Below are 23856 nucleotides of genomic sequence, written 5' to 3'. Positions count from 1 at the left end.
ATTTTGAGACTAAGGGAAGTTGTTGGACGTAATTTCCTGGGGCCGCCGAAGTGTTTCCGCGCTGTTGTGTGTTGATAGCATAGCATAGCCGTTCTTCCTTGTACTGTCTATGTTCTCTGCATCCACCCGTGTGGCTGTGTTGCAGGGAAGCGCAAGGGGCCCCTGGGTTGAATAGAGCCATCATGGCTGCTGTTTACGAAAAAGGTGGCACATTGCAAGGAAATATTGTTGTACTTTCAAAAGAAAACGAAGAGGGTACCTGTAATGCTGGAGTATCCAGCAATCCCAACCAAATTAAAGCAGAAGACCTAGGTGCATTCGTAGACTCAAGGCTTAGTGGCCCAGCTACATCTGAGAACCACGCCGAGATGGATGGGATGAACGCCATGCCATCCATTATAATAAAAGAAGAGCGGATCGAGGATGAAGAATATATGCAGATTAACTTAAGTGATGTTGGTGAAGAGTCGGAGACCGCTGCTGACAACGGGAGTGAGTCCACTCAAGAAGAAAATGTTGATGGTGAGTAACCATGTTCGCAAATGTTATGTCCTGACTAATGTTAGCTAATTAGCTTCCTTGGGAAGCTGGCTGGCTAGTGACAACTGATGTTTGTCGGCCCCATATGTAATGTTGGACATGTCTAACACTTGCATTGAACTAAGGTGATATTGCGAACGTTAGTGAAGCATAGAAGCAAGGAAAAAAAGGTTATTGTTACTCGCAGACGTGGTTGGGAATGGTTGTCTCCTATGATAACGAACCGCTTTCTGTTAGTAAATGAACCATACCAAACTGTTAACGTGTGTTAAACAAACTGTCTTCTCGACTTTAGATGTGTGACTGCTAGTAGATCATTAACGCTGCCCATGTGTGATTGCCAATACGTAATTTGGTAGCGTTAAGCTTTTATTGGGATGCATATCTATTAATGGCCATACTATGGCCAAAGGAAAATAGTCTTGTTTGAAAGAAACAATCACGGAGCTAGGTTAGCAACCGTCTACGGCTAACATCTGTTTAGCTAGTCTGCTAGCTAGCTACTTAGCTAGTTGTTCAACATCATATCACAAAGTTGGGCTTTAAATGTAACATCTGAAGACCTAACAGGCTTTTTCAGCTCTCGACTTGACCGTTTTGGCGTTGCCATTTGGTTCTGGTTTTAATCGCGCCCGTGTTTGGACTTGCCAGAGTTAGCTGGGCTTATCTGTAACAACAACCTACAGTCCGTTGGTTGTATGGCCAGTAGCATAACAAAACAGTGCTTCCAGTAGCCTATCAGCCTCCATTTGCAGTGTTCACCACGGACTAGGGAGTCGAGTAAATAATACTGTATTGACTTCAACGTGCGTGTATTCAAAATAACAGGTGGCATCAGTGTAAAGAAGCGAAATAAAACATCAAGGTTTTGCACAGATCTATGCATGCACATAATGTTAATTTAATTGTTCCCTGCAAAAGTATACAATATCAGGCTATATTTTCAATTTAATTATTTCTCTTATTACTAAATTGTGATTTTTAAGGTCTACATTTCTATATATGTTGTGTTTTATGCGTGAATTCTATGGATTGCCCATGTGAAGTTGTAGTTATGTCATTCATCATTTAATATAGCCCCTGCTGTGTTTTTTGGCCCTCCCAAATTTGAAAAGCTGACCAAACCCAGTGCTGTGTATTTTTAGGCCTATGGATAATTTCTATCCATACATATTCTTTATCTGGCGACAATAGATAAATGCACACGAATGCATACTGAAAAGTGATTGCCAACAAGTGGGGGCTATTGTTGTTTTACTTTTAAGTATATTTCAAAGTTTCATTATCAGCACTTTCTGTGTGGCTTGCTTGTTGTTGCAGTCATGCAATGAATGTTAACAAATCATGTGTGAAGTTGTTGTTTTCAGCTCAGAATGTTTTTGTTCCTATTATTCAATAACTTCTTTGTCATGTGCAAACCAATTTGTGTGCAAATTATTTAATAAACATCTGTATTTTAAGACAGTGGCGTTTTCTTTATTATTATTTAAAAAACGAACGGAGGGAAATAAATTGATGAAACAAGGTAATCAATTTTTTAGCCTTATGCTGCTATACTTTTTATCCTTTTCTCTTTTCTCTGGCAACAGGAGTCGCCCTGACCTCCTATTTTCCCCTTTCTATTTCTAGGGGAGTGGCAACTCCGCTGTGTGGATTGTGGCGAGACCTTCGGGGACAAAGAGATCTACCTGGAGCACCGTCGAGCGCACACCCACGACGGCCCTATTGTGTGCCTGGACAGTGACTCTCAGTTCGACGACCTTCTTGTCTCTCAGGATGGCGGGCGGCGGACTCTGTGCTGTGCTCTTTGCGGGCGCAAATTTTCAAGTTCACGTGGCTTTTTCAGTCATCAACTGAAGCATCGTAATCAGTCACTGAGGCACGGTCATGAGAACAGTTTTGGACAACCTGGTGCAAAGCAAAGGTTTTATGAGTGTCAAGACTGTGGTAAGACATATTGTACCATTGGCCAGTATCTCAACCATCAACGCTCCCACAAACAGGCTTCAAAGTCTGTGTTCCATCAGTTGGCAGACCTCAAAAAGAAGTCATTTCAGTGCCCCACTTGTGACCGTTCGTACTCTCGTGCTTCAGCTCTAGATGCCCATCGCCGCTGCCATGAGGTGAAACTGATCAAACCTCGACCGGGTGCCGCAGGAAAGGCACCAGTGGCCCAGGAACCCGCAAATGAAAATGAAGGTTCCGACCAAGCTGCAGAGACGGTAGATGAAAGTCAAAAGGCAACAGATGAAAGGCAAAAAACACCCACACCATATGCTTGTGAATGTGGTCGATCTTTTCGCACTTTGTGTGGCCTGAGCACACATCAACGCTTTAGCTCTGTATGTAACCCCACTGTTGTTAAAGTGATCAAGCAGGAAAGTAAGCTGCCTTTCAAGTGCTCACAGTGTGAAAAGCAGTTTGTGAGCCCAGTGGCACTGGCATGCCATGAACGTTGGCACAGAAGGCGCGACATGATTCGCAGTAGTGGTGTCTCCCTCAAGTGTGAGGTGTGTGGCAAGTCTTTTACCTCACTCACCTTTTTCCACAAGCATCAAAGATTGGCTCACAGTGAGGAGGCACCTGCAAAGTCTTTCCTTCATCAAGTGTGTCAGCTGCAGAAAAAGTCATTTGAATGTCAGGATTGTGGACGGCGCTTCTCCAGAGCCTCAGCTCTCCAGTCTCATCAGCTTTGCCATACAGATGCCTACAGCGACATTCTAGAAACTCCAGCTCAAACATCCAACGCAGCCCCTCCATCACCTCAAAAGCTGTACTTGTCCAACAAAGAGCAAGCGGCAAACTTTGCTATTGGGGCAATGGCTTATTCGCAAGATAGTGCAGAGATTACAGCTGAACTCAACAGCAGTGAGACAGATTACATGGAAGAGACTGCAGACTTGAATGTAGAGGTTGTTAGTGTAACTGCATCAGACGGCTCACTGTTAGGAAGTGAGGACGACCTAGAACAGGACCAGAATCCTGACCTGGAATTGGTGTGTGAATCTGATGCTGATGAAAGGGAGGAGTTGCCTCCTCTTAGAACACAGAATGATGCACCTACATCAGCACAGCATTACAAACCTGAGGTTGATGTGAAAATTGTGAAGGTCAACTTTAGTCATGTTGGTGACCAAAATATAAAGGAAAAAGGTTTGTTCAGAAGTGAACCACAACAGATTGTGAACTTTGAGTGTCCAGAGTGTGGCAGACAGTTTGAAAGTGCCGGTGGCCTGCGTTGTCATAGGCTATGGCACAGAGGCGGAATGGGTAAAAAAGCATGCGTTAAGAGGAAGATTTCTGCCACTAGTTCTGTAGTGAAGCGCCACTTTGTCTGTGATATCTGCGGCCATAAAAGTTACTCAATGCCTGCACATAATGCCCACTTGGGGAAACACGAAGAGAGAACCCCTTACAAATCAATCTCATACCAGCTTGCAGAGCTTAAAAAGAACAGCTTTAAATGTGATGAATGTGGAATGCGCTTTTCCCGACTCTCTGCCCTGCACTCCCATCAGCAGCATCATAACAGTGAAAAGAAACCATTTGCATGCCAGAACTGTGACAAGAGCTACTCCAATGCCAGTGGTCTTTACAACCATAGAAAGACGTGTTACCCTGGAAAAATTGTTAAGACCAAGGCAGCACCTGAGGTGAAGAAAGAGCCTTTTAACCCAAAGAAAACTCTTCTCGGCCCAAAGGTTCACCAGTGTAAGCGATGTGGCAAGAGCTTTTGGTCTTTTGGAGCCTTGTCTCATCACAAGCAGTACCACCCACAGTGTGCAACTGTGAAATCTGACACCAGTAACCCTGTTAATGGCCGTCCCCGTCGTGTTTCATGTCCTATTTGTGGGCATAAGTTTCGGAAAAGAGGTAGTCTGGCATGGCATATGCAGCGACATAAACAGAAGAAGACGGAGGTACACACCTGTGGAGAATGTGGCAAGTCTTATCGCTTACTCACCTGTTTCCTGAAACACCAGCTTGTACATGGGGACGCCCAAACCAATCCTCCACCAATCAAGTCATTTGATTTTCAGGTAGAACAAGTGAAAAAGAATTCATACAGCTGCACACACTGTGGGAAACTCTTCTCCCGTGCAATGGCTCTCCAGTTCCACATGAGAAGTCATGGGTACGAGACGGGCTTTTCTTTATCAAAATCTGAAGTTAGAGAAGAGCTGCAATGCCCAACCTGTCCTAATAAATTTCAAAATGAGGCAAAATTAGAAAAACACAAAAAGAAATGTGGACAAAATAAAGACAACAAGGCCAATCAGGTGCCGACCACAGAAAGTGCACAGAAGTCAGAGTCCACTATGCCCAAAAATGTACAGAATTCATCTGAATCTGAGACTGTTTCCCAGATTTCCTCAGAACCAAAAACGGTTGATCTGAAATATAAATGTGCTGTCTGTGGGAGAAGCTTTGCTGTCGTAGGAGCACTTAATTTTCATAAAAGAATCCATCTTAAGACTCACACTCACCTGGTCAAATCAAAGATTTCCAGACTTAGTCGAGGGGCAAACTTGACCACAGAACAGAAATCTGGCAAATATCCATTTACTTGCACTGACTGTGGTAGACATTTTACTAATAATTCTGCTTTAGGGACTCACAGGCGATGGCACACTGATAAAAAATTTGCTGGATTTTTGTCAAAAGAGGAGGAAACTTCAGTTAAAAAGTCTGTTGACAATGGGCCCTTTCTTTGTAATCTCTGTGGCAAGGGATTCTTCTATTTGTGTGTTCTACGACGGCATCAAAAACACCACCCCCCACTCGAAGACAAGCCATTAGAGAAGTCTCCAACAGCAGATCTGCTCCCTGAGTCAAATGCTACGCCTTCAGCAAGCTCTTTATCTTGTCCAGAATGTGACATGACCTTTTTTAGTGGCACACAGTTGGCAACGCATTTTGAGAATCACCATGCCAACTCAACAGTGCCCATTTCTGAAAAATCATCATCCCCCCAAGTCCCTTCCCTTAAAGGTCCATCCGTTCAATCTCGCAAGCCAACCAATGCCAGTCCATCAAATACCTCTCAATCACAAAAGAACAACTTGAAACTGAAAGTTCATCAGTGTCCCCACTGCCCAAAGAATTTCCCTAAAATCAGAGGACTGAGAGCACACAAATGGCAAGCGCACAGGAAACCAGTTGAGCCCGTTATACCCGCTGTGCCCCTGAAGCCCTTCCCGTGCCCTGATTGTGAAAAACGGTACAGTTCTCAGGGAGCCCTTTACAATCACCGAAAGACGTGCAAGTCCGTGAAGGTTGAGCTCCGCAAAGCGGTGAAGGTTGAACCTCGCAAAGCACTAAAGACTGAACCCCGCAAAGCAGTAAAGGTTGAGCCTCGCAAAGTTGTAAAGATTGAGCCCCCCAAACCCCTAGTCACAAAAGTGAAAGTGGAAGAAACTCCTGTTCCACGCAGACCTGTAGAGCTGGTTAGTAAGTGCTTCTTCAAGTGCCACAAGTGCGGAAAGGCTTTCCCTAGTGAGGAGCAGCTGAAGGCGCATAAGGACGTAGCAAAGACACGGCCTTTTTGCTGCGCCCTCTGTTGCCGGGGCTACTGGACAGAGGCCCAGCTGCAGCAGCACCTCTCCTGGCACGATGAGGTCCGTAAACGACTGCCCACTGAACTAAGATACAGACTCAGTACCTCAGTCTCGCCTGGGCTCAAGCCCAAACCTCAGTCCCCTCATCCTAGCCCAGAGAAGAACTCGCCGCCCAAAGTCAAGCCGTACACCGCTAAACCTGTTGCACCTCCTACCCCTCAAAAGGGCCACAAGTGTCAGCACTGTGGCAAGTCTTTCCTGTCTCCCATGGCCTTGCAGCAGCACCAGGCTCAGCATACTAAGACTTTCCAAGATCAGCATACTAAGACTCTCCAGGATCAGCATACTAAGACTTTCCAGGATCAATATACTAAGACTTTCCAGGATCAGCATAATAAGACTTACCAAGATCAGCCCACTTACCATTGCACCCTGTGTCCCCTCACCTTCACTGAGATCCGGGATCTCATTGATCACCACCAGGAATGCATGGGTGAAAAAGAACCGAAAGATTCTGGTTCTGACCCAGCTGCTAGAGGCAGTGACAGCTTGACATGCATCGAGTGTGGAATGTCCTTTGGTCAAGAGACTGAGTTGCATCAGCACTACATAGAACATGCACGTGGAGAATACTGATTTGAAGATAATAAAAGAATGTCTTTGGGTTAAAGAATGAATGTTTGTATGAAGACGCTATGATTTATAAGATCTGATTAGATCTTCTGTCCAAAAAGAAGTTCTTTATTGAGGTGTAGTCTTTGTGTGTATAATGTGACTTCAGGTTTTACTATGAGAAGTCAATGTTCATTTCTCAGGCTAAATTTTTGCGCTGGACAAAAAGTACTTTGAGATCTATATTTCCTGTGTAGTGATCAGTTCTTTTATTACATATAACACTTTTGTCAAATAAGTTATTATAGGTAATGGGGTGCTATAGACTTTTTCCATATGGTCATAACCATCAAGTGCAACCATCACTTAAAACTATTATTTAGTGGATGAAGTGGAACTCTGCCCCTAACCCCGACCTTGTTTTGCATTAATGTAAATTTGATGTGTGTGTGCATATATGCTCTCCCTTTTCTACCCTTTTGTGATTAGGACTACTAATTTGATATACTTGACTCCCTATCAGGCTATTTTTATTAATTTTACACCCCTCCCCATATTATTAACACTACACATGCTCTACTGTTAGTCCAAAACTAGCTGGCTTGTAATGTTTTTTTGTGTTTGATATTAATGATGTTCTGTTATTGTTGATTTAGATGAAACAATGATTTTTGTTTGTGTTGATTTCAAATCAGTCAAAAAATATTGAATAATTGTAGCGGGTAAATAAATCGGTTTTATTTAAGTTAGTGAGGGTTAGGTTGGTTCTTGTCATACCTCATGCAGATTTTCTGTACACTGGTGCCACCTAGTGGGGTAGTTTTTTTTTTTTTTTAATCAAACTATACTCTGTAAAAGCTAGAATTCAAAGGGATATCTTTTGATGATACCCAATGGAGAGGAATGGCATCTCCATTTCTTTGGATTTGATGAGATGGTTTTTCAAACACTTTTTGTTTTTTTTAATCTTGCTTTCTCATAGATTGAGTTACCTATCTAGTTAGTGATACGTTTCAGATTTTCAGCATTAACTACAAACTAAGCATAAAAATAAACTAAAACCCATACAGGTTTGTTTCATGAAACTGATGGCAAGTGAATTAAAAAAAAAGCAAGGCAAAACATGTTTGTCCCTGTTGTGGGTTCACGAAGTTGGTTTCTGCTAGTTCAGTGAGAAGGGAATCTTTGCACTGTGTGTTTCAACAGCACGCCTTGTTTAAAATTCTCAGTTATCTGCTATATTCCCCTACAAACATGCTCTAATTTGAAATACCCATGAATGAGCTTTGACTGTGTAATGTCAAGGATTGAAGGATTGTCCTATCTAGTGACTAGTTATGTGGCATTTATTGCCCTTAATGTGCTTTGATGTTGATTAGTGAGACAGTGGTCATAAATTGTCATTTGTAAATAACTTCTAAAAATCACTTGAAATATATATGCTTGTCATTAATTATTTCAGTTATTGAAGCACAAATTGAGTACATATTTATCTCTTGTTTATGGTACATATCTGTTGAACTATCCAACATTGATACTTTGACTTAAATGTCATCAAATACAAGGCCTTGGAAAAGTCTGATATATACATCAAAAAGAAATTGGTTTTTAGGTCTGCTCTGCTAATCCTTAAACAGTCAACACTTGCTTTTGAAGTTTTATTAACCCTCAAACCTTGGTAGACTTTCCACTCCAGACCAGAAATACACACCATGTAATCTGAAGTTTAATGGGTTTAGAGACAAGTTTCATGCTTATGAATCTTAAATGTAAAAATGCATTGGTTTGAGTGATCTCTACTAGGTTACTACTTTGAACTATCCTGATTGTATGCAATGCCTAAATAAAGCACTATTCAAAGATATTTATCATTTGTTTCTTGATGTTTTTTTTGTAATCAGATTGGTTACAGTATTAGAGTGCATATTGCATATATGCTAAAGAGTATATTTAACCTGCATATGCTGGAGAAAGACATTCATGAACATTCAGAGGGTGCATGTGTATTTGTCAAAGTAAGAATCACTAACCTTAAGCCTAGTATTTTTTACTGTACACAGAGGACTTGGGCTACTTAATCATTTGATCATCTGTCAATGTTTTATGTGTAATGAAACTGTTTGGTTAACTGGCCTAATGTTTCTCCCCTCCCGTAGTGAAGCTGCGTAGCATGAGATGTCAGGACTGCGGGCAGCAATTCACACGCTGGGAAGCCTTCAAGATTCACCTGCGTAAACATGTAGAAGAGGAGGCCGAGCTGGCGAATACAGCAAAGAAGCGCCCCCTGCAGCCTCAGAACCAAAATGGTGGAAAAAGGAGGAGGGATGAATACAAAATTGGTGATAAAGATGAGGATGAGGAAGTTGATGTCGTTGGTTTCGCAGATCAGGGGGAAGAGGAGGAAGAGGATTTTTTTGATAGCACTTGCCAGATCAAACCCTCTGAGATTGTGAAGGTTCGCCCTCGCGTTGCCATGCTGTCGGCGGAGGAGAAGCCAGTCTATGGAAACAACAATCAAGTCTACGTCTGTGACCTGTGTGAAAAAGTGTATTACTACCTGGAGTCATTCAGAAACCACCAGAAGTCACACACTGCCTCCGAGGTAGAGAGTAGCCACCCCTGTCTAGTCTGTGGGAAGCTCTTCAAGGGTGCAATTAAGTTGTCAGCACACATGAGAGTGCACAGAAAGACTGTAGTGGCAAATAAACCCCCAGAACACCATTGTGACCAGTGCGACGAGTCGTTTCATTCCGCTCAGACCTGGCTGGAGCACACGGAAATGCACAAGAAGGAACAATCTTGGTGCCTCTCTTGTTCCGAGGGCTTCAAGGACGCGAAATCCCTGGATATGCATTTGCTTCACCATGACCCGAAACGTCATCGGTGTAACTTATGCTTCAAGTCCTTCAAATCGCCTGCCGAATTGCGCTACCACTACAGCAATCACAAAGCATTCAAGCCGTACAAGTGCAGCTTCTGTGATAAGGATTTTCCACAGCTGGCCAATCTGATTAAACACCATAAGACACATCTAGGTGTTTACAAGGAAGGTACCACTGAACAGCTGGACCAGGGTAAGAGCACTAACCATGGCAATAAAAAGCTTAGTGTGGTGGAAAAGCTTAAAAAGCTCATTGGGAGCAAGGGTGTAGCCCAGACACCTGACAAGTTTTTGTGGCAGGCCCATCACGAGGCAGAAGCAATGCTAGGTTCTGGGTCAGGGGACAATGAAGAGATTGACAGTTACAATGGCAACAAGGAGGGTTATGCAAATGCTGACTCATCAGAAGAAGAGGAGCAGGAAGAGGCGATGGAGAGAACAGGAAATGATGTAGTCCAGAGAGAAGATGGCCATTGCGTGGAAGAGGAGGATGATGACGACGTGGTATTCACAGGACAGGTATCTGCACCTGTGCAACCGGTAGGGGAATGGAGGTGCTTTGAATGTGGGACTTCTTTCTTCCAAGAGGCAGAGCTTCACCTGCATTACATGAGACATGCAAGCGGTGAACTGTGAGTGGGCCAAAAATGGATTATGTAATACAGGGGGTTGGGCTTGAGAAGTTGACCTGTCTACCTCATCTAGTTGTTGTCATTTAACTTCACTGTCACTTTAAAAAAGTTTTTGAAAGTTTGAAAGTTCAGGAACACATCAGAGTCCTCATTTATTTTGACTAACTCTTTTTCAAGTGAATGTAGTATACATGGCATGAAGCATCAGATCTATGCTGTAAGTTGAGACGTCATTGCTTGGAGCTTTATGTCCATACAGTGCTTCAGAACAATATTGTCTGTATTGTAAATCCAAGCCAGGGCGGGACTCATTATCACCATACATTCCAAGGTGTATACTAGTCTTCAACTTATCATAATCATAGCTGTGCCCTCACTTGTTTCATCATTAGTGTGCCTATCTGTAGTGCCTTATTATTACTACATGGGATTACTATAATTGATTTGTATCCAAAGATTGTCTATATTTTTTTCACAATTTCATGTACAATAAGACCTCAATGAAAGGTAATAGCATGTGTAGGTGACGCAAGACTTCAGTTAAGATTCAGCTGATAATGAAGCATGTGTCTATGCAGTTGCTTCTAGTTAGGGCCTTTTAAACCGTCTCCTTGTGCGTTTTAAAACCTTACTACTGGTGCTTGGTTTAGCAACAATACTACTCTTAAAAGCCTTGATTAGTCTTTTCATTATCTCTTAATTGTAACTTGGTATTTTGCATTGACTAATTCGCCGATGTATGGATGTTTTTGTCTGTCTGGGCACTGTTGATGTTGCCACAAATTGCTCTATGACTGTTGTCATGCTGTTCTCTAAGAGCAGTTTTTTTCTGGTTTGAATGTTATGATTTCCCCCCAGATTTATGCTTGTTGATTTGAGTGAAGTTGATTTATGCTCTCACCTTTAATGACACTAACTCCATGAAAATAAATTCAATAAAAGATTTGCATTTGATTTAAATTGTTGTAACATTTTGTGGTCGCTTCATATCCACTTGTCTGTGTGACTGCTGTTTGGAAATCTAGTTAGAACCAGTTGCCACTGATAACATGGCTTGATAAGAAGGGTTTGAACAGGTGGCTTGGTTTACTGAAATAATCTGTGGTATTTTTCCATTGGTTGTTTTAATTGATAATATTTTTCTGGTTGATTAATTAGTATGGGAAGCATACATATGGTGAAAGCAGTCAATTTCAGTCGCCGACTCTCCAGTTACCAGTCTGTGTAGCAATGAAGACTGTCTTGTTTGCTTTACTTGTACTGGCAGTGGGTAAGTTCCTTCAATCATGGGGTCCAGTGATTTTAAGCTTCCTTTTTTACTATCTAGCATGTACTCAAGGGTTAACAACTATTGTTTTGGGGTTTTTTTAGGCCATGACTTCTTTAAACTGTTCATTGTAATGTTAATGTAATCTTTATTCATGCCATTGTAAGTCACTTTGGAGCATAAGTGTCACTAAGACTAAGTTAAGTTTCACTAAAACCATAAACATAAACTGCTATGCTGGAGCAGAATGCCGTGGTGATGGGGATAGGATCATTGGAGGCTATGAGTGTTCACCACACTCCCAGCCATGGCAGGTCTATCTGACTTACGACGATGGAAATCGTTGGTGTGGGGCCTCGATGATCAATGAGAGATGGGCCGTTTCTGCTGCACACTGCTATGTCGCGTGAGTATTCACGCCGTCTGTTATTAAACTTGTGCCAACAGTTGAGTGCATAACTCATGACATTGATATAGTTTTTTTCATCCTGTATTTCATGGAGCACTGAGGAAATAAGTATTAAAATGTCTAACCTGCGATACCATTATAACCCATATAGTTGTGTACACATTGTATTTTATTTACTTTCCCTGTTTCAAAAAGTCACTTGCAAGCGTCAAATATTTATCATTTCAAGTCTCATTGGTTTAGTTTATTGGTTGTCTCTGAGTTTACAGGTATCATATCTAGACGTATTGATGTGACTCTTCTTAGCCGATTTGTGAAATTACCCTGCAAATAAAAGGCTAATTCCCTCAGAGTGTAGGCTATTCCAAGACTGTTTTGTTCTACCTGGTGTGACTTTTAGTGCGCCTCGTCTGTCGCTTCACCTGGGAGAGCACCACCTGTTCAAAGAGGAGGGCACAGAGCAGCGGATCTGGGCAGAGAAGGTCATCCCCCACCCTGCCTACGATGACAATGGCTACGACAACGACTTCATGCTGATCAAGCTGAGCGAGCCAGCCGTCTTCAACAAGTACGTCCAGCCCATTCCACTGGCCACCAGCTGTGCCCAACCAAGCGCCAAATGCCTTGTGTCTGGATGGGGCAATCAGATCGACACCGGGGGTGAGGGCATCACGTTCAGTGTGACTATAGTATCACTAGTAATTACTGCTTCCCTTTTGCCAAGTTTGATTTAGATACTTGAACTTGAGGGAAAATGAGAGCTATAGGACCGGCCATTGTACTGTTATGTATGCAACGTTAGGAGTGAGGTGCTGAATTGTATCTAGGGAGCTGAATTGGAAACATTATGAGACATGTACAACAGAAATAAAGTAGCTTGTTTTATTCATCTGTATCATTTTTTTTATATAATATATTTGTTCTACATTCTTCAGTTAACTATGCATCACTTTTGCAATGCCTGGACCTCCCTGTGCTCTCAAAGTCCCAGTGTGTGGGTGCCTATGGCCAGATGATCACTGATAACATGTTCTGTGCTGGTTTCCTGGAAGGAGGCAAAGACTCCTGTCAGGTACACACATCTTTGTCCTCTCCAAAAACAGAGTCCCTTCTTTTCATGGGCGTATTTTATTATAGTATGAGTCACTTAATACCTTGAATATGCTCTCTTTCAGGGTGATTCTGGTGGCCCTCTGGTTTGTAACGGAGAGCTGTATGGAGTTGTGTCGTGGGGTTTTGGCTGTGCTGAGGCTGGCGCTCCTGGGGTGTATGCTGCTGTGTGCCGCTATACTGACTGGGTTCAGCAAACCATCGCCAACAACTGAGAAAATGTCCAGTCTCCTTGCATATCTGACCTCAAGGCCTGCCAAAAGCTTTTGGGTTTAAAAAAAAAAAAATAATTAAATGTGTCAAAGCAACATTGTGTGGTCATGTTATTTACTGCTGCTGAAGTTATTTGTTTTGAAGTTGATCTGGTCTAGCCTAACCCTTTGAATTATGACAAACCCTACAGTAAACTTTTTTTTTTTAAATATGCATTAGGTCATTACAACATCATAACAACCCCTTTCAATGTATCTTTTTCATTGTCTTCGACAAAAATATGGCCATTGTACAGGTGCATTGGCCTTTGTCATCGGGCCTAGCGAGCATAATTGCGCACTCTGGTGGTAGATCAACGTAATTGCACTACATTACCCATAGTGCAGTGTGATGTAGGTATCGTGACGTATGGGGGTTTGCATCTCAACACTAGCGTTATGTCCTCCTGTGTTGTGGAGATGTCTAAGCCGAGGAAACTAACATAGGTATGTATATACGGCATACATATCTCCTAAATATTGCATGACGAAAATAATCTGAACAATCAAACGGAGTGCGAAATTGCGTTCAATAATACTTGGACCACCATTTCTTTATGGAGATGAACTAGACAGACATCTGGTTAAACAATGGACTGGCTTTTGGTAGCCGAAATTGACATTATTCAAAGCATTAGAGCGCTAAAACGAATTGTTAAAGATGCAACAAATTGCAGTGCATAATGTTTTGATGTAGCTTGGGTAGGATAAGGTGAAACCTTCAGCTAATGTCTAAATAGGCCCTGAATCGGGGGCAATGAATGCTACGTTTAAACGTTTAGTCAATGCAAATCAGTCTACGACGGCTATGTTCACAAAGTAGGCTAGCCTAAGGAAACTATGTTTTTGTTGACTTACAGAAATGTTAAAGATGCTATGCTACCCATTGTTTATCAAATTTGCGCATCGGACTACACGCCCGAAGATGGCTGTTCATTCTAAATGCTTAAGTGAATTGGGATGTTGACTCCAGCTGGTGTTGTGGTCCTTTTATTAGGCTATATGAAGAGTAATATAGATCGAGGTAGCCAGGGTTATGGACAAGTCATGGTCCTCTGTAACGGATTAAGAAAACCTCAAACAAACAAAACTGGCTTGAGCAAATAGGTCTTTATGATATAGGCTAATGTTCTTTAAGATAGAATGCTATTTAAAGGTGTGTTCAAGTGGAATGTTGCTGCAACTGATTACATTTATGGTCTGCTTGCTGTTTATTGCTGCCTTTAGTAATGCCCAATGCATCTCCTCCACTTCTAGCTTCCATCAAACAACAAATTCAAAACATTCTGTGAACGGAATAAAAGGCACAGGACATGGACATCTTAAATAGGGCAGTGGGTGAATTGAGGTCAAGTCCTGAGGGTGGGACTGCGGAGAGTGACCCAAAGCCCAGGGTCCCGTCTGAGGAATACCCCAAGTCCTCTCCTGCGGCCGGTGCGTCAGAGAACTACACCCATGTTGACACATTTGGTAAGGGCACACAATTCAGCACCCCTAAAGATGCAGCGCCTCACCCGGGGGACCTAAAAGAAGCAACAAGTGCACCACACTTCCCAGACACATTTAAGCTGAAGTGCAGTCCTTCCACTGAGCCGGTTGCTGCCAAGGGCACAACACCTGTACCCACAAACAAAGAGCACGATGGCAGCACCTCGCCCGCCAAAGGGAAGTCTCCAGATCCCAAGGCTGCTGTTGGCATTAAGAAAGATGCAAAGGCTGCTGGCGTCACCACAGGCGCAAAGAGGAATATTCCTGCCAAAAGGAATCGAATGGACCCGCTGAAGCTGGACATGACAAAACCCACAGTTATGCCTCTCACTTGTACGTCCTCTATCTCAATACCAATATTATGACATTTGTAATTTACATGCATAGCATTTTTTGTGCAGCTGAGGTTTTGCATGCGTCTGATGTATTTTTTATTTCTTTCTCACTCGCTGTCTGTCTGTGTCCCTCCCTAGCCTCCCAACTCTCTCTGCAGTGTCTTGAGTGCCACATCATTTTCAGCGATGACAAGAGCAAGCAGCGGCACCTCAAGATGAGCCACCCAGCGGAGTATGAGCAGTGCATGCTGGGAGATTCTCTGTTCGCCTGCTACGTCTGCGACCGGCATTTCGCCAACTCCACCGAGCTCATGGCACACCAGCGAACTCACACAGAAAAGCGGCCTTTCAAATGCCTCCTCTGTGGGGAGGCGTTCAAGAGATCATCGGAACTCACCACGCACAAGAAGATCCACTGTAGCAGCCAGGGGTACAAATGCTCAGACTGTGGCAAAACCTGCAAGACCTTGACTCTGCTCAAATATCACAGCCGCACACACACTGGGGAGAAGCCATACGTGTGTAAAGAGTGCGGCAAGAGGTTCAGCATGCCCAAAGCACTGCAAAGACATATAGAGACCCACACACAGGACGAAGGGGAAGAAAACGGTGATGGGACAAATGCTCCTACAAAATTAAAGAAACAGAAGAGCAACGGTAAGTTGTTTTTTATGTGTCTCTCATTTTAGATGTTCTTATGTTATATAAGATCAATTATAGCAACACTAAGAGTGCTATAAACAGTGACACTGCCAGGAATTATTACTGTGTTACTACAATACGATATTTTTGCTGTTATTTATTTGTTATTGATGTGTTACATGTTGAACATAACGCCTCAAGTAACTGAAAACCACACTTTTAACACACGTATGCAATATGCTCTGATGATTTATTAGTATTTCTGCAACAACTAATTGGCTAGTGTCACCTGATGGAGAGAGGTATATATCACAAGAGCTATCTAAAATTTGAAGTCTCTCAATTCTCACAATTTGCTGATTAATTCTAGCCTGGCTGGCGCCTACCACTTCTCAAATGAGATGTGGTCTGGCAACCAAACTTTCATTTTCTCAAAATTTGAAAAAATGCCCAGAATCTGAGATCTGAGATCCGTTCATTGGGCACCACTCAAATGCGTCTGTGCATAGCTCATCATCGTCTTGCTTTCCCCCCTGTTCTGTGATTGGTCCCCGATCTCAGGCAAAACTAGTTTTGCCTTAGCAGACTAGATTAATTCTGAAGTATACTGTACAGTCATTTGAATCATGATTTAATGTTGTTTATGAGATTTTACTCGAATCTGTACATCTGTACCTGTATAGTTGTATCTTGGACTGTAGTAAGATCATTTCACGTGAATATGATAAAAGTCTTATGTTGTGTCTTCATAAATCTTTCATGTTCAAATGTGGTAATTGCATTTTGCATGCTAATTTGTGCTACGTTTATACGATTTTAACATATGAGCAGTTTCGCCGGTGGCATTTTATCTACTTATATATTGTTTTACAGGTCCATCAGAAAGGAAATACTCATGTCCACAGTGCAAAGCCATGTTTAAGACGGAGAAGACACAACTTCACCACATTAAGTTCAAACATTCGCAGAACAAAAATATGCCTCCTGGCCGTGCTCTGGTCAAACAGCATCAACTCAATCAAGGACCACCGCCACCTTTACTGACCCATGGAACAATAAGTCAAACACCAATCCTTCGGCTACACTCTAGTGGACAGACACCACAATGTATTGAGCCGGAGCAAATTAAGAGACTCATAGAGTCACTTGGAAACGTTCAAAAGGTGAATCAGCTAGTCATATATGGATTGGAGCCAGTGTCATTTCAGTCACAGACTATGAATCTGCAGCCATTGCCGGGTGTTGTTCAGCCAATCAGATTCGACATGACGCAGATTCCTTCTGTGGAGTTAAAGCTGGTGACTGAAGATTCAGATCAAGCCAAACAACACATTGAATCCACAGGACCAGAACTGAATGGGGGACAAGGTGAGACCAATGCTCATTCATCCGTAGAGAAAATAACTCAGTCAGATGGACTAATGCAAGACCACACAGGACCTGTTGAATCAGAGACCAGTCAGTCTCAAACAGTGGAGTTAGAGCAAATATCTGAAAGTACAGACAAAGCAGGTGAAACTGCTTGCTCAGTTGAAACGATAGTGAGTGGACCCATTTCGTTCAACCATACAGTTGAGACTGAACAAGATGGTGGACAAATACAGTTGCTTGAATTGCATCAGTCATCCTCCCTGATTCCAACCACTGAGCTTGAAAATGAAAACAGACATATGGTGTCCCTCCAGGAAGAAGTAGTAAAAATGCAATATATGACCCCAGGTGACACCCTGTCACTTGTAGCCACAGAAGGTTTACAGCAGACAGAGGAACAAGTTGTTACTTTGACACCAGTGGAAACACAGATTGTCACTTTGGCATCAACTGAAAGACCTGAAGACTCAAAGAATTATGCTGGAAATGCTTGTGAGCAGGATGTTGGACAGCCACATCTGAAATCTTCTGATGAACTTAAGGGTGGCATGGAACAAACAGAGGGGAATGCACATGAGTTTAGTTCAGAGATACACTTGAGTGAGGAGATATCAGTTCATACTCAGCCATCTATACACGACTCAGACATAGCTGAGACACACACTCAACCATCTAGATATGAATCGGACACCGCTGAAATTATTACAGTCAAGCAGAAACCTCGAAGTCGAGTGACCACAAAGTTGCCTGAACCAAAGAAGCTCAAGAAGGGGAGACCTGCAAAGAAAACAAGCAAGAAAGCTAAATCTAAGAGGCAAATTTCAGATAACCCTTTGAAACAACAAACTGGCCATAATGGTGCAGTTGTCATCACACAGCAGAAAGTGTCAGCTCCACATCCTCCAGAGTTCATGACGACCCAACAATCAAAAACAAAAGGTCATGTTCTGATGCAGTTTGGTCTTAAAAACAATAAAGAAAAACTCTCTAAAACAATGGGGCCTTCTAAGAAATCAAAAAAGAGGGATGATGTTAAACTACAAGAGAAAGGTGACTCCCGGCAGAAAAAAACAGAGGGAGACGGAGCAGGGAAAATAAACAGCTCTGAAAATAAAACTCAAACAGAAATACTTAATAAACCACAGGATCAAGAACAACAAGGGTCGCAGGTAGAAGAGTCAAAATCACAGGTGAAGTCTAGGAAAAGAAAATTTAAAATTCACAAACTTAGTAACAATAGTCTGACTGAGAAAGAGGGGATTTCAGTACCTCTACCTAAAAGAAAGAAGCAGGAAAAAAATAAAAAGCCAAAGGCCCTTAAAAGGACAAAGAAAGAGAATGTAAAGAAGAGCTTAAACCTGAAACTGCAGGAGAAAGAGGAAACCCCTGAGACTGTATCTCCTAATCAAGTCAAGGCAGATGTCCTGCTTCTACTGAAGGGACACAAACAGCCACAGCTGAAAGTTCACAAACTGGATGCTCCTATAGCACAGCTAGAGCTAGTGCCTTCATGTCCATCCTCAGTTGCTTCCATGGAGGAGACTAAGAAGACTCCAATGAAACAAACAGAAGATCATAAAAACAAGGTAACCAAGTCCAAGAATCCAAAAAGGCCAATCCAGGCATTTGTAGAGTCCCCATCTTCACCTAATGTCAAGAGCTCATCCCTGCACAAAAAGGTAAAGGCAGGTCGAAAAAGAAAGACCACAAAAGCTGATGGAAACATAGCACCAACCTCCCATTCCTCGATATGTGATTGTGGGGCGAACTTTTCTGATGTGTCCGCCTTACAGGAGCATATGGCAGCTGTCCACTCTGGTGAAACACGTGGACACTGTGGCAATTCAAATGGCATACTGTCTGAGGATCATGTCAAGACGTCTGTATCAAATGAAGAACAACCTGTTTGTCCCAAAACGCTTGGTCTAGCAACAGACTGGGATGCTGAGACAGAGATGGTGGAATTAGGTCTTGGGGATAGAGAGGAAGAAAGAGTGTCTTTTCCAGCTCTCAGCCCATCTCCATCTCTACCTCATGCATCCACATTAGTGGAAGGTGAATGTGAGGAGGCGCAAAAAGATGCCAACAGAGTCACCACAGAGAAACGGTTGAAAGTGTTCTCTTCTGGTTCTAAAAGAAGCAAGCCACTACAGAGAAGTGTCTGTCTAGAATCTACTCCAATGTGTCAGACCCCTTCACAGGAACTCTCAACATGTTCGTCAGAGCCAGAACAGGTGACAATCCCTAAGGTCCAAAAGAGGTCACCAAGGCCAGGCAAACATCAGAAAGCAACAAGTGACCTTTTAGAGACTGGTGATAAAGTGTCAGAGATACAGGAGGTGGGTGATAAGATTAAGAGCATTTGTCAGTCAGATGGGACTGTTGAGGAAGACATGAAAGATGACTTGCCTCTAGATGTTAACTTAGTCACTGTTGAAGATGAAGATCAGCTTGTCACCTCTCAGGACATTGACTCATCAGAAAGCTTTCAGAAAGATGGTCAGATAACTAGTGAATTACGAGTGATACCAAGCCATCAGAATTTCCCAAACTTGAATGAGCCCAACCTTGAATGTCCTACAAATAAAAAGAATCTTGAACTTGTGGTGGATTTGAATTCAAACATAACTACTGCAGTGAAAGATTCCTCCACTGACCCTCCAGAGATCAAAGAAGAGGATGTAGAAATGGCAGTGCACACAGAGGAGAAGACATCTGGACAGAACAGGAGCAATACGACAAGAGGTAGAAAGAGGGGAGGCGGAAGAGGCAGGCGAGGAACTGGGAAGAAGAGGAACACTGGGAGAAGACCGGTAGCCAACCAGGAGTCTTTGAACGACAATCCAGACGAATGCCAGATAGTCTACCAGCTCTATCCAGTGGCTGCTGATTCTAATACATCTGTGGAGGAGAATGGGCCTCAGGTTTGCACTAATCCTCCCAGATCTGACATGGCAGAATCGCAAGAGGATTCCTCTGAGGAGCAGGTGGTGTTTGAACTGGAGTCGGTCACTACAAGTGTCGATATCGTAAAATCGGAAGGGGGACTGGACAGTCAAGACAGAACAGAGGGAAGTTCGCCAGGCATTCTCCTAGAAAAGTTTCTCACATCGCGAGGGAGCGGGAGCAACAAAGATTCTAACATGGTAAGTGATGCCATGCACTGCTATGATTACCTGATTCTGATATTCTCCAGTACCTGTTTGTTTTCAAGTGGATTTACATAATAATGGCATTGGATTGGATGGATTGGATGGATTCTTGGATTATTGTATGTTTTCAATTATTGTGTGTGATTATTTCTTATTTAAATATTTAAGGTGGCGTGTGACTCTACGAATGTACCAAACAACGGGGCCAGCACAGACCATAGAACCACCACATTGCCTTCGCTGGGGACATCAGCGTTGTTGAATGTTAAGGAAGAGGACCAGTCTCAACCTGTGATGCCACCAGTGCTATCCCTAGAGGGAGCCGATGCCAGGACTCCTCTCATAAGTCGCTCACTCTCTAATGAGCAACAGCTGGGTGTGCAAATGTTTGTGGTGAAGGAGGAGGATCCACTCGTTTTGAATGAGCCTCAATTTATTCAACAACCCACCAATGGTAAAAAGAGTCATCTCTGTACTAGCACACGTAAGTGGGGGAATATATATTTCTTTCAATTAATATTTTCTTATTGAGAATGCACTTATTGAGAAAGCCATTTCATATGTAAAAATATAACTATAGATGTTAAAAGTGTCTTTTGATTTGAAACGTGATTCTTATTTTGCATTATCAGTTGCAGCCTCAGACCCACCAGTGGAGTGCAGTGTGGCAGAAAAAGCAATTGGGGCGACCACTCGAACAGTACATCAACCCATTGCCAAGCAGTGTATTTTCTTTCCAGTAAAAGAGGAGGACAGAGAGTTGCTGCTGGATCTTCCACAGAGAGCTGAAAGCAAGTCTATTCATATGGTGTTGAAATGCTGGAATACCAGTGCAAATAATAGCACATGCATATTAGCTCAACATTTCATTTGTCAGTTTGCTTACAATACACCTAGAACTTAACCGTTAAAGATTTTACACAGACTTTGATTATTTCAGAAGAAATACATTAGCCAATAAAATCTATCATTTGTTAAATTTTTCACAATGTTTGGCTTGTTTTTGGATGTGAGGCCACAATTATTGACACAATAAACAGTAAACCCAGAAATCTATTCCACAGATCAGAGCAACCCTGGAGTGGAAGAGTGTGATGACATCTGTGAGATATCAACCCAACATGAAACACAATGTGTGGACAGTGCCTTTGAAAATGGTACAGCTTCTATATTTGTATTGGAGATGACAAGTCGTATTGTTGAAATTCATGATTTTGTAATAACATCTTACTAAATGCGTATTTTTGTTCTGTTTCAGATGATATGGGAGCTGACCAACACAACACTGAGGAACTTTTAAAATTCCTTCAGCAGAGTTCTGATATAGAACACAGTGGATGCATTGATTCAAAACCAGAAGCAGAAACCCTTGCCATGTCCTGTTACCATGGTAGCAGAAGCAGTGGCTCAGCAAATCCGCCTGATAGATCAAGCCAGGAAGCTGATCATAGGAATGATAAGTATGTTGATAAAAGATTTAACATTAGGAAAAGGGTAGATTGTGTAGATATTGCTGGTTAGAGAATGCAGAAGTGGGCAGTGATTTTACTCTCTCTTGATTTTTCCCACAGCAGGCTCTCTCAGAATTGTATTAGTTCACAAAATGGTCAAAGGAAACCAATTGACTACTTCACTCAGTATTTTGACAGGAAGACGTGGCAGGATGTTGCCAACATCACTGCTAAAGCATCTATAATGTCAAGTTCAGTCACGGCCAAAGAGGTGTCTCAGTTTGTTGGGATCCATATCGCCATGGGGACCTTACAGGTTAGTGACTGATTTGATTGCCATACAATACAGTGTAATGCATACAAATGTAATTTCTGAAGGCATTGAAGTTAACTGCATTATAGACCGTCCATTGTACTTTGTGCATTGTTGTATTTCTCGTTGTATGTTGTAAGTCACATTTCTTGTTCTTTTTCCTTGTTGAAGTTTCCTAGCACAAAGCTGTATTGGGAGGACTACACTCGAGTTGCCCTTATTGCTGACGCCATGTCATCCTCCAGATTCTCAGAGCTTCTCTCAAAACTAAGGCTTGCAGAAGAAAGCAGTTCCACGCAGCCTCAAGGGAAAGACAATGTTGTGTCTGCTAACAGCAGTGTACACCAGTCCAGAGATCATGATTCACAAGTGTCAGAAACTGCAGATGGACCACATAAAACTGGACAAACATACAGTACACAGTGTCTATTGGAAACTGACCCACTTAATAGAGTCCGTGTGTTGATGGAAAAAGTTCAAAAAGCATGTCAGGGTCTAAAGCAAGAGGGGAACCATGGAGTCAGCCAGTACCCACTGCGGTTACTGCGAACCACAGCGAATGTCGCCCACTCGCTACATCATACAGTCATGCTGAGTACATGTGGTTTGGTGGTGGACTTCAACTTGAGCTTGGATGACTCTGACCGAGAAGAAACTGTTAAGCACATGGTCCTGTCTGGTCAAAACAGTAGAGAAGGGATGGTGTTTCTCTGCAAGCCTGAACTCTCCTCTCCCTCCATGCTGGAGCAGCTTCTAGAGGCTGGTGTACCAAGTGCTGGTAAAGTTGGCGGGGCGAGGGGACAAGTAGGTGATGAGTTTGTCAGCTCAGATGGCAAACTGAAACTATTTCGATGTCATCATGGTTTCATCCTCTCTGCTGCTGTGAAGGGACGATCACGTTCGACATCTCTAGTCAGTGGCTTTGAGCGGGCACTTAAAGCAGCCAAGCTCAACCGAGATTTGCGCAATGCTTACCGCACGCCTTGCCTATCGTTGTCTCCCGCAGCCTGGCCACTGTCTGTTCTGTGGCACCTTACAGATCTTGCACTGGTGAACTCTTGGCTGCAGTATAGGGGTGACTGCTCTGATGAACAGGAACCGTTGTCCCTCATGGCATTCCGACTGGAGGTCTCCAAAGCACTGATTCTCTTAAGCAGCGCTGATGCCCAGGATGCAACTCCTCCCCATCCACCGGCTCCAGAGAGACCAGAACAGGGCTCAGTTCCAGGGTCTGCCTCCGTTTTTGAGACACCGCTTCCAGACACAGCCGTACGGTACGACGGCGTGGGCCACTGGCCAGAACAAGTAGCCGAAGGAGAGGGAGCCAGGTGTCGATTTGGGGGATGTGATCGGACATCTCAAGTGCGGTGTCTGAAGTGTTGTGTGTTTCTGTGCATCTCGCGCAATCACAACTGCTTTCTCAAATTCCACAGCCAAGGGACTGTATGAGCTGGTTCTGTGTTGATTTAGCAATGTGTGAATGTTTGTGTTTTAATTTTCCGGCATGTCTCATACTTGTTTTGCCATGTGCAGCCATGTAAGGAAACAGATGTTTTCCATTTAACAATGGAACAAAAATGAAAAGGAAAATGAAGGAAAAAGGGTTTACTCTTGTATTTTGCATATAATGATTGATTGAATAGGAATAGGTGTTTGTAATTATTTTATTTATGTAGGCCCACCGCCAATGGTCCATTAATTTATTTATATTTTTTATACATTTGTTGTGAAAAGAGCCATAAGGTCTGAATGTGTTTTTGAATGTTCAAGAAAAATGTGTTTCCTGTGACTACAGCACAATATTGTGAAATTAAATAATTATGTTAAACAATACTTTTAATTTA

The 23856-nt window shown here is 42.7% G+C and overlaps 2 protein-coding genes across 7 annotated transcripts; both read left to right on the top strand.

Moving 5' to 3' along the window:
• The first annotated feature begins 10 nt into the window (after window positions 1-10).
• On the top strand, window positions 11-13313 carry LOC134082862 (trypsin-like). 5 transcript variants are annotated; one of them, XM_062538880.1, is made up of 6 exons: window positions 14-522; window positions 8867-11493; window positions 11737-11896; window positions 12300-12559; window positions 12835-12971; window positions 13075-13313. In XM_062538880.1, the coding sequence occupies exons 2-6, from the start codon at window positions 11454-11456 to the stop codon at window positions 13222-13224; spliced, it is 747 nt and encodes a 248-aa protein (XP_062394864.1). In that variant the 5' UTR covers window positions 14-522; window positions 8867-11453; the 3' UTR covers window positions 13225-13313. The 5 variants fall into 5 exon arrangements, with proteins under 5 accessions (XP_062394860.1, XP_062394861.1, XP_062394862.1 ...); XM_062538879.1 differs by lacking the exon at window positions 8867-11493 and having other exon boundaries at window positions 15-522; XM_062538876.1 differs by lacking the exons at window positions 8867-11493; window positions 11737-11896; window positions 12300-12559; window positions 12835-12971; window positions 13075-13313 and adding an exon at window positions 2170-8578 and having other exon boundaries at window positions 11-522.
• A 331-nt stretch (window positions 13314-13644) lies between these two features.
• On the top strand, window positions 13645-23836 carry LOC134082861 (uncharacterized). Of its 2 annotated transcripts, none has more exons than XM_062538875.1 (10): window positions 13645-13707; window positions 14518-15081; window positions 15222-15740; window positions 16599-20242; window positions 20417-20732; window positions 20881-21039; window positions 21313-21405; window positions 21507-21708; window positions 21823-22015; window positions 22184-23836. In XM_062538875.1, exons 2-10 carry the CDS (start codon window positions 14574-14576, stop codon window positions 23459-23461), a joined length of 6912 nt encoding a protein of 2303 aa, XP_062394859.1. In that variant the 5' UTR covers window positions 13645-13707; window positions 14518-14573; the 3' UTR covers window positions 23462-23836. The 2 variants fall into 2 exon arrangements, with proteins under 2 accessions (XP_062394859.1, XP_062394858.1); XM_062538874.1 differs by having other exon boundaries at window positions 21820-22015.
• Window positions 23837-23856: the final 20 nt, after the last annotated feature.

The sequence above is a fragment of the Sardina pilchardus genome, chromosome 6, assembly GCF_963854185.1.
Source record: "Sardina pilchardus chromosome 6, fSarPil1.1, whole genome shotgun sequence".
NCBI classification, from domain to species: Eukaryota; Metazoa; Chordata; class Actinopteri; order Clupeiformes; family Clupeidae; genus Sardina; species Sardina pilchardus.
Note: the sequence above shows the minus strand (reverse complement) of the source record. Positions and strands in the feature narration are given on the sequence as shown.

Bases quoted from the DNA above. Each gene is read 5' to 3' on its own strand.
- LOC134082862 (XM_062538876.1), top strand. From the start codon at position 183: ATGGCTGCTGTTTACGAAAAAGGTGGCACATTGCAAGGAAATATTGTT. The intron at 523-2,169 runs GTGAGTAACCAT...TTCTATTTCTAG, and splicing joins TCAAGAAGAAAATGTTGATG to GGGAGTGGCAACTCCGCTGT.
- LOC134082861 (XM_062538874.1), top strand. From the start codon at position 14,574: ATGGACATCTTAAATAGGGCAGTGGGTGAATTGAGGTCAAGTCCTGAG. The intron at 20,243-20,416 runs GTAAGTGATGCC...TAAATATTTAAG, and splicing joins GCAACAAAGATTCTAACATG to GTGGCGTGTGACTCTACGAA. The intron at 21,709-21,819 runs GTATGTTGATAA...TTTTTCCCACAG, and splicing joins GCTGATCATAGGAATGATAA to CAGGCTCTCTCAGAATTGTA.